We start from the raw sequence: 10,000 nt of genomic DNA on the forward strand, positions 1-10,000 counted from the left end.
CGGCGCTCATTACTATTATGGGATGTTGTGGGGGGTGCGCGTCTCCATGGAAACGCTGGTTGCTAAGGGGGGGTGTGTGCGGAGGAATGGGGAAGAGACTGTGGGGGGGGGGGGCTGAGTGACTATTATGGTCTGTACGTTGCAAGGTAACTATGCAGAGTGGGGGAGGGGTGAGTGGCGCGCGCGCACAGACGCGCGCGCGCGGAGAGGCGCGCGAGGGGGGGGGGTATTATTATGGGATGCCTGCCCCCTGATCTCTTTGTGTGTGTGTGCGCGCGCGCGCGGGGTGTAGTGCGAGGCGGAGAACGAGCGGAGACGGCGTCGTGTGCGCACACGCGCTGGAGGATCGATCCGTGGAAAAAGGAAGAAATCACCGTAAAAAGCTGCGGATCTGCGCGGAAAGCGGCCCCGGGTGTGTGTGTGTGCGCGCCGGTGTGTGTGTGTGCGTGTGTGTGCGCGGAGCGGGGAGTAAAGTTGCTGCTTCTGGAGCCAAGTTGTGAGTATGACGGTAGTTCACCGCCGCGGCGGAAACAACATGGTTCCCGCTGCTTTCGCGGGGAGTTCGCTTTCATTCATGGGGCTTTTTCGGGTTCCCGGCTTGTCCGGACCGGAACCGGAGCCGGGCCGCCGGCCGGTCCTAGCCCGGCTAACACGCAGTGCTAACGGGTGGTGGTGGGGGGCTAGAGCCGGGCGGCGTGTGAACCGGACAGCGGGAACCTCCGGAGAATAGCGGCACAAAAGTTCCGTCTGTGCCCCCGGACGGGCCGCGCGGGGCGGCGGTGCTTCGCATTCACTTTCTCGGTCTTTTCTTCTTTTCTCTCGTTTTTTTTCTCTCCCTTCATCTCCCCCCGAAACGCACCTGGCAGACGCGGCAGGACCGGGACCGGAACCCCGCGGACCGACACGGAACCCCCGGCACCCGGAAAAACAACAACTTTTACTTAGTTGGCGGCTAGTTCACCAGCGCGGCTAACTGGGTCGGAAGTCGCCCCGGTACCGGTCGCCATGTCTGGAAGCGAGGACGACAGGGATGACTTCGGAGCCGCCGCCGATCGCCTGATGCACGGTAAGGAGCGCCGGGAGTCTCGCCGGTGTCGGTCCCGGTTGAGTGACGGGGAGACGGTGGGGTGCGAGGAGGTCGAGTCCGTTCGGAGGCGGAGCTCGCCGGTCCGGCCCGACCGCCGGCGGCGGCGGCTGCTAGCACCGACCCTACACCCCCCCCCCCCCCCCCCGGTGTTAATAAAAAGGAGTAAACCGTCCCCGCCTCGAGTCCGCGCGGTCGGGACGCACTCCCCCCGGGGCGGGTCGTTTCCGGCTGGGGCGAACGGAGCAGGAGTCCGCGGCGGTGCCAGCCCGGCGGAGCGGCAGGCTGCCTGGCTGGGGGGGGGCGCGTCGGCGCGTCGGCCCGCTCGCTGCCGGTTCTCTTACGTGTCGATGACAAGATGGAGGGCGACCAGTGAGCTTGGAAGCCGGTGGATGACGTTCGGCGGGTCTCTCCCCCCTCCTCGCGGCGGCCCGCTGGCTCACGGCCGCGCAGCAAAAAAAAATAAAAAGAAAGAAAAGGAACGAGAAGGGTGGAGAAGGGTGGAGAAGCGCGCTCCGCTCGGACCGCCAGCCGTGTGTTTTTTTTTTTGTTGTTTTTTGTTTTTTTCCGTTCCCTCCGTCGCTTCCGGGGAAACATGGAGGCTGGACGCCGGCGCGCCGGAGCGCGAAGAGCGGGGAGCGCGAACAAAAAGTTCCGATCGGTGTTAGCATCCGAGCTAAGCGACGCTACCGCGGAGAACGCGAGGCCGAGGACGGCGTTCGGACGCGGCCGCGCGGGGGTTCGTGCTGTTTATTCGTCCCTCGGCGCCGGAGACGCGGAACACTTTATATTCGATGTTTTGAGGGAAGGAAAATCAAAAATGTAGTGGGTTTAGTTTCAGTTGGGCTCTGTGCACTCACTTCCGGTCCGGCCTTCCTGCTTTAAGTCTGAAATCCAGATACACTCGTTATTGACATGACTGACACTGTTGTTGTTGTTGTTGTTGTTGTTGTTGTGGTGGTGGTACAGCTGTGGGGGCGACACTCGCCTTCAGCCTCCCATGTCAGTAAAACGCGCAAATCCGCCAAAGTAGGAAAGAAAAACGGTTAAAACCTGCAAAACCCACAAGCTTTCGGCCGCGTTCCCCGATGCCCCGGGACAGCCGTGGTGGATAGGGGTCCGCCGTCCAGGGGCCCGCCGCCGCTCGCCTTATGCTGATGCGGCCGGAACCTAAAAAAAAAAACAACGCCCGAAACGTTTTGCCGTGTGTTGCAGGTGAGGAGGAGGAGGAGGAGGTGTCGGAGGCAGAGACCCCCAAGGTGAAGAAGAAGAAGAAGGCGAAGAAGAGCCGGGAGAGCAAGAGCAGCAAGAGGCGCTCCCGCAGAGAGGTGACAACATGGCCGCCCTGTGTGTGTGTGTGTGTGTGAGACAGTCTCCCTCTCGGGTCTGTGGTGACGGTGTCTGTCTGCGTCGGGCCTATCGTCGTAGACGTGCCGGAAGCGGCTCTGGCTCGTACGGGACACTTTGTCCTCGTTGTTCCAATGGCGACAAAGATTCCCACGCCACCAATGGTCCGAAACTCCCGGGCGCGTGGGGGTTTTCGCGAAGGGGAGCGGGGCCCCGCAGCCCGCATCCACGACGACGCCGAGGGGCAGGCCGGACCGCACCCCGGGGGGGCCACCGGCGCCTTGCGCCCCGGGGACCCCGGTGCTGAACGTAAGCCGCTTGTATGCAGTTAAGATGGGGGGTGCGAGCCGTCAGCACGCAGTGGTTGGCTCAAATACGCGGATACGAGCTGCCAGCTGAAACCACGCAACAATATATTATTGTCATTTAATTACGGGAAAACAATCGATCGACGCAAAACAATGACCAGTGACCAGCCGGTCGGTGTTGGATACACCCCATTCTGTGCCGGTCACGTTCACACGCCGATACATCCCGGGGATGGTAGCTCAGGCAGTAGAGCTGGTGGTCTGGTGATCTAAAGTTTGCTGGTTCGATCCCAGGCTCCTCCTGCTAGCATGCTGTAGTGTCCTTGAGCAAGACACCCCCAGTCTCACCCTCAGAGCTAACCCCTAGTTGCTCCTGATGGCTGCGTCCGTCGGTGATTGTACAATTGTAAGTCGCTTTGGATAAAAGCGTCTGCTAAATGAAATGTAATTCTGTAAAAAAAAAAAAAGATACAAGCGCTCGTGTGTCGCACTCCTAGAAATGACACTCAAACCTGATACCGACGCAGTGTCACCTGGTTTCGAGTTGACGCTCCAAAAAAATAAGAGAGAGCACGTGGCTGTTTGGAGGTGCTTTAAGGTCAACAGAGAAGGTCGGATCAATTATTCACCCGTCTTCTGACAAGATTCCAAAAATTGCGCAAAGTGCGTATGGCGGCGTCTGCCCCGGTCGCTCGTTGTGCATGAGCTCCCATCGGGACGAAGGGTTTGACGCTTGTTGGAGACTCGGTTCTGGGCGAGTCAGGCGGTAAGACGAGTCGTTCCATTTGATTCAGGTGGTTTCATCCACGGTGAGCGAAGGAGGACTTCCAATGGCCGAGAGCGAGAAGAGGTGGCCATTTAATATTATTGCTTTTTTTTGTCGTGATTGCAGTTTATTTTGGAATGCAAGTCCCATATAAATATAACAGAAAGGTACATTTGCACTTAAAAGTGAAAGACACTTTGATTTGAACTGGACATTTCCATGTTAGTTATATGCCGTGTCCAGTTACAGGTTGAAATACACTGAAACTTGGTGACCGTCCCATTTTATTAGAACTGTTATATATTTTGTTCCATAGTGAACAATGAACAATAATAAACAGTGTCCAAATCAGCAATCTCACTGTGGTGGAAAGTGAAAGCTGCCGCGGTGGTCAGTCTGTGCAGCTGTCACGTGATCAGGTCGCTTGATGCGCTTGGCATTGATGTGCAGCAGATTGGGTGACAGTGTTGGGAGTTATTTAATAGCCAATGTTTCATGATGCCAAAATCGGAACCGACGGGTACGATATCTTTTTTCTAACCGGAATCGGCCAAAGAAAATAGCAATGAGTGCGTCTCTATATATATATATATATATATATATTTCGCCGTAGTAGCTGGAATACGAAGTGATTTTCCTCGTTACCAGACACTACGGCGTGAACAACTGGTGAAGTGGTTTAGCTGCAGTCGCTCAGACCCCACGGAGACCCTGTTCCACTGTTGTGCTACTCTAAATATTTTCCCACGGTTGCCACGTCTGCATCTGACGTTTTGGCAGCTAACAGTTGCGTTGACTCCCTGAGGTTCTAGGAGCTGGGGAGGTGCCCCCAAAAACCAGAAGCAGCCGGGGTTTTATTTAAATTTTTCCCTGGTTGTATTGGCACTGGAGCTCTGCGCGACGTCAGCCGGTGGGGTTTCAGCGCCGGTTCCCTGTTGTACTCGCTCCCTTACGTTCGCCCATTTCACCTCACCCCTCCACCGAAAGCTGTTTCCCAACGGGTTTGAGGCGAGAAAGAAGCGAGGCGGCGGCCGGTCCTGAATTCGTCCGTCCCTCAAAAACGCCGTGTGAACCACGGCGATGGTTCCTGCGGCGAGGACGCGGCGACAAGAAGGACGGTTCCTTCCAGAAAGTTCTTACAACTGTCACAAGGTTCCTGAGAAAACGCCTGACGGTCTGAAATACCCGTCGGATCCAATTTCACTGGAGAGTTTAAGCTCATTGTTCTTCAGATCTTTTATTTGAGCTCTATTCGACCGGTTAGTTCAAAACAACATTTATGCCTCTAAAGACGTGGGGAAAAGAGGTGAAACTAACACTAATCACTGAAGTTGTCGCCTTCTTTGTCCTCCATGTTGTCTGTTATCTGGGATACAGCTCTGGCTGTTGGCTGTTTATACCGGGAGACTTCTCATCTTTCGTCCATCACAACTGATTTGTCTCCTGCAGCTTACGTTCTCATTCTTACCACCCCCTCAGGAGCTGGCCATCAGCTCCCCGGAGCCCATGGAGGCCAGCGGGGTGGAGGAGGCCGGCGACGGCCCCGCCGCCCGGCGCTCGGACAGCGAGGGCAGCGACTACACGCCCGGGCGCAAGAAGAAGAAGAGGGGGAGCAGCGGCAAGGAGAAGAAGAGGAGCAGCGCCGGCGGCGAGCGGAGCGCCTCCGCCTCCAAGAGGAAGGAGCCCGAGCCCGAGCCCGAGGAAGAGGACGACGACGACGATGACGACGACGACAGCTTGGTGAGGGAGCGCCGGGGGGGGCGGCGGTGGGAGGTGATGTTTGCATAGTGGGGTGGTGGGAAGTTGCTTTTTGGTGGGAGACAGTGGAGTTAATATTGTGTGTGTGATGGGTGAACGGGCGGATGGATGAACGGGCGGATGGATTCTGGAAGTTGTGTTTTGCGGCCAGTAGAAGGTTGTGGTTGACGCAGAATCCATGTTTCCCTGTGGCACAGGTCTGCTGGTCCTTGACAGATTGTCCGATTTTTGTTGACACGTTGGATGCGTTCCTGCTCCTCATCTCTTAACCTGGGGGGAACAGTTCACAACCTGCCCTGTTTCTACACAGTACTCACGTCTCTGTTCCAAATACATTGCACTTTCCTGCAATACTTTATTGGATGGGGGGGGCATTTGTCTAAAATCAGCCTTAAAATTTGTACAAATTGTCTTAAAGTGTGAAATGTAGCCCTCTGATGCATGTGACACCCTGGGGTGTTTGTGTGGGAGGTATTCTCTGATTTACTATTTTTAGTTTGGTATCTGACTGATATCTAGTTGGGTTATGGGTACTGTGATATTATTATTATTGGTATTTGTGCGTTCCTCGCTGTAGGGAAACATGGTGTTGACTGGATCTTTGCTTGGGTGGTGCATGTGTCTGGAGGGGCGAAGTGATTTTAAAAAATGTGATGATGATCCGTCATCATGTCTTAGTTGTTGAGAAGGTTTGGGAGTTGGGTGGATTTTCCTTTGAGTCAGCGTTGACGGTGTCCAACATGGCCGCCCAAACAGACGTGACACGAGAGGCGGTCGGACAAAGAGCTTTGTTTGAAGGGCTCCGAGGCAGGCGGCCAATAGGAGGCCTCGTAGCTAATGACACTTATGCATGGGGTGAGGGGGGGGGGGGGCATATATGCTGTTTCCATGGCAACCCTGTCTAGCGCCACACCGGACCCTCATTTTTTTTCTTTTGGTTTGATAAACACGTCTTGTTTCATTGGCGTCTCCGCCTGTGATCTGTGCTCAAAGACTGAGGAAAGCACCTTGAGTTTGAGGAAGGAAGCCGTTCTTTCCAAGTAGTACCTGGGGAAGAATAACGCAGTATCAAAGTCCATACAAGCTGCGGCAAAGTATTTGTAGCAAAGAGTCAAGCATTCCGGACACTGGCCCAGGGGCTGTGGCCCTGTGGGCGGCCATATTGTCCTGTGCCTGTTGTTAATGTGAGGGGTCAGCATGCGGGGCTTGGGCTCCAGCCAGTTGCTGTGGTTCAGATGTCTGGAGGGACGTGGAGACGGAGCTTCCCCAGCTCCATCCATCAGGTGCCTATTGATCGCTTATCGGCTCGGCAGACTGGCCCCCGGCGGTCCCCTGGCGGCCCCCGGACTTGTGCTGATCTCCCGCCGTTTTGCGTCGTCCTGTCTTTTGTGTGTGTGTGTTCTGGGGGGGGGGGTGGGCTCCGTAAATGTTGCTCTTTGTGTTTTTGGTTTTATGTGTCGCGGCCGAAAAAGGCGACTTGTCTGTTCTCTCGCTGGTTGAACGGCGGTCGAGCGGCTACCGAAACATCGTGGTTGTGACGGAGTCACAGCACCGAGCAAGATGGCGGTGACGGAGGAATATCAGGAAATGAAACTTTGAAGCTGCCCAGGGCTGAGTTGTGGTTGTTGTCCGCTCCTCACGCTGGCTCTCCTGGTTCTCTCCGCAGGAGCCCAAGACGTCGTCTCAGCTCCTGGATGACTGGGGCATGGAGGACATCGACCACATCTTCACAGAGGAAGACTACCGCTCCCTGACCAACTACAAGGCCTTCAGTCAATACGTCAGGTACCACACACACACTCTGGGAATGAGCCGTTGGTGTCTTTTTTTGCTTGTGAGTCAGTGTTGTCAGACGCTGCTTCCCCTGAGCTCTTTTATCCAACCATCAGAAAAATACCTGTTTCGGGAGAGAAATGCAAAGTGAGAATCCTAAAATTGCCGAAAAATGATAGTTTTTCTTGTGTGCTCGGGTTTGTGACGCCCCCCCTTCCCCCACAACCATGTATTTGACAGTACGTGTTCATCTGAATGTGTGTGGTGGCTCTGCAGCTGCAGCAGCAGCTCAGAGGCAACAACGGTTTGAGAACCAAAAACCCGACAAACGTTTGTTCAAGGATGAGTCTGCTCCCAGTCCCACACACCATCACTGAGGAGCGACACCAACCCCGACGCGACACCACCTGTACACCCTGACACGACACCACCTCGACACCCCGACTCACCACCACCTCGACACCCCGACGCCCCACCACCACGCACCACCACCTCTGGCTCCTCCTGCCTGTCACACATGCACCAGGAGACAGTGCCACGGCGACGCCACTCCACGCCCTCCGTGTTGCGGGCCATTCAAAAATAGTGTGTGTGTGTGTGTGTAAAAACCTTGGTGAAACAAACGGGCTTCCCTCTCTCCAGGCCGCTCATCGCCGCCAAGAACCCCAAGATCGCCGTCTCCAAGATGATGATGGTTCTCGGCGCCAAGTGGCGCGAGTTCAGCACCAACAACCCCCTGCGCGGCGCCGCTGCCGCCAACGCCGCCCTGGCCACCGCCAACGTGCCCGCCGCCGTCGAGACCATGGTGTCCGAGGTGGCGGCGGCGGTGGCGCCGCCCCCAGCCCCGCCCGCGCCCACGCTCGTCGAACCTCAGCCACCCCCACCACCCCCCCTGCGCAAGGCCAAGACCAAGGAGGGCAAAGGTGAGAGAGGGGTCAAAGGTCACGGGTCGCGATCGCCGATGTTCGTTGGTGCTGCTAAAAAAACAAAACCTTAAAAATGACTACTTAGTTTTAATACATCCCATAATGCAATGTATCACCGGTTTCTAATGGTCATTGTTATGTCACTCCTGGGGTCTGGGATGCCGCGGCGGGCGGTCTCCCGCTGTGCTCCCCGCCTCGCTGCCTGCGCCTTGCGTCACTCTGCGTTGCTGTGGCTGTGGTGGTTGTCCAGGTCCCAACGCCAGAAAGAAGTCCAAGCCCAGCGCCAAGCCTGCGGAGAAGAAGAACAGTGCCAAGACCAAGAAGGTGGCGCCGCTCAAGATCAAACTGGGAGGATTCAACAACAAGCGGAAGCGCTCCTCGGTAAGATTCCGCCGCCGCGTTGCAGGGTGACACTCGACGTCTGTTTCTTTAACTTTCATCGTCTGCTCTGCTCGTGGAAAAGCTTCAGCGGCCTGAGATCAAAACACAAACAAAGTGACGAGGTTGTTGAGTTGCCAGCCATACCATAAAGTAGGGACGAGTGAAATCGGAAACAGGTGGCTAATAGTTGATTATTTTGGTCTGTCCGCCCCCCCCAGAGCGAGGACGAGCCTGACGCCGACAGCGATTTTGACGACGGCAGCATGAACAGCGTGTCGGTGTCGGAGAGCTCCACCAGCCGCAGCAGTCGCTCCAAGAAGAAGCCGGCCAAGAGCAAACCAAAGAAGAAGAAAGGTGTGTTGTCACGGTTACCACCGTCGCCGCGGGGCTTAACCGGCCTCGCCACGGCGTCCCCCCAGGTGGGGGGGGGCTTCCTTTGGATGCCGCAGCCGACGAGGCCGGTTCCCTTCGAGTGGTAAAGTAAACCGGGGCGAGGTTTGGATCCACCTCCGTCACCTGCGCCGGTGGCGCCAGCGCGGCTCGCGTCGACCCTCGGAGGGTCCGTCCGGACGAGCGCGCGGGCGAAACTGCAGTGTCCGCGCTGCACTTTAGGGAGTAGAAGCTCGCACCCTGCGGTGCCGGTGCCTTGCTCCGCCCGCCGATCAGAATGGAGGGCGGAGGAATGCTCCCGCCCGCCCGGAGCGCTGTGTTCGGACGCGTTGCGGTCGCGCGTGTTTTGCCCCTAACCCCCCCCCCCCCCCTCCCCCCGGGCGTAAGCGTTGCCGGGGGGAACCCGCGCCTGCAAACAGAACCTCGGTGTGTGTTATTTTCTGACGTTTCCGCAATTGAGGGAAACAAGAAAAACAGCCCCGCCCCCCTGCAGATACCTTTTGTGGGGCGAGGGTGGAGCAGCTGCTTCCAGACTGGGTGGGCTTGGACCCAGGATGCACCTGAGTGGGATTTTCAGCAAGGAAACCTCAGGTTTTGGGGACCTCTCCACCGTCAGCTCCTCTTTGAAGCGTTTTTGTTTTTTTAGCTTGAGTTTTGAGGTGATTGGAAATTAAATGAAACCCCCCCCCCCCAGCAGAGGCGGAGGAGGGCGACGGCTACGAAACGGACCACCAGGACTACTGCGAGGTCTGTCAGCAGGGGGGCGAGATTATCCTGTGCGACACCTGCCCCCGGGCTTACCACATGGTCTGCCTGGACCCCGACATGGAGAAGGCCCCCGAGGGAACCTGGAGCTGCCCGCACTGCGTAGGACACACACACACACACACACACACACACACACACTGTGATCATTATGGGTGTTGTCATCTGTCATTTGTGCATTTGTATTATTTTGTTTTTGTATGATCGAAAGAGAGGGAGGGAGACAGGGGGGAGAGGGAGACGGGAGAGAGGGAGACGGGCGGAGACAGGAAACAGACAGAACGGCTTTGCTCTCCTGTACTTGGCCACGTTTGACCGACTGTTTCCCCCCCAGGAGAAGGAGGGCATCCAGTGGGAGGCGCGGGAGGAGGTGTCGGAGGGGGAGGAGGAGGCGGGGGAGGCGGGGGGCGAGGCGGAGGAGGACGACCACCACATGGAGTTCTGCAGGGTGTGCAAGGATGGAGGAGAGTTGCTGTGCTGCGACTCCTGCCCCTCCTCCTAC

General features: G+C 56.9%; 1 protein-coding gene across 6 annotated transcripts in view; it reads left to right on the top strand.

Moving 5' to 3' along the window:
- Nucleotides 1-299: 299 nt before the first annotated feature.
- Nucleotides 300-10,000, top strand: part of LOC307241072 (chromodomain-helicase-DNA-binding protein 4-like) — a 34,097-nt gene continuing 24,396 nt past the window's right edge. For 3 of the 6 annotated variants that reach the window (XM_080015056.1, XM_080015059.1, XM_080015060.1), the window contains exons 1-10: nucleotides 306-496; nucleotides 867-1,066; nucleotides 2,300-2,412; nucleotides 4,985-5,245; nucleotides 6,930-7,048; nucleotides 7,679-7,959; nucleotides 8,213-8,343; nucleotides 8,562-8,697; nucleotides 9,428-9,600; nucleotides 9,833-10,000. The exon at nucleotides 9,833-10,000 is cut by the window's right edge and continues 69 nt beyond it. In XM_080015056.1, coding sequence (XP_079871182.1) covers nucleotides 1,006-1,066; nucleotides 2,300-2,412; nucleotides 4,985-5,245; nucleotides 6,930-7,048; nucleotides 7,679-7,959; nucleotides 8,213-8,343; nucleotides 8,562-8,697; nucleotides 9,428-9,600; nucleotides 9,833-10,000 — 1,443 coding nt within the window. In that variant the 5' untranslated portion in view covers nucleotides 306-496; nucleotides 867-1,005. Of the gene's footprint in view, nucleotides 497-866; nucleotides 1,067-1,504; nucleotides 1,618-2,299; nucleotides 2,413-4,984; nucleotides 5,246-6,929; nucleotides 7,049-7,678; nucleotides 7,960-8,212; nucleotides 8,344-8,561; nucleotides 8,698-9,427; nucleotides 9,601-9,832 lie in introns of those variants that run through there. The other 3 variants (XM_080015057.1, XM_080015058.1, XM_080015061.1) reach the window with 3 other exon arrangements.

This window comes from Zeus faber, assembly GCF_960531495.2.
Source record: "Zeus faber genome assembly, chromosome: 1".
In the NCBI taxonomy this organism is placed as follows: Eukaryota; Metazoa; Chordata; class Actinopteri; order Zeiformes; family Zeidae; genus Zeus; species Zeus faber.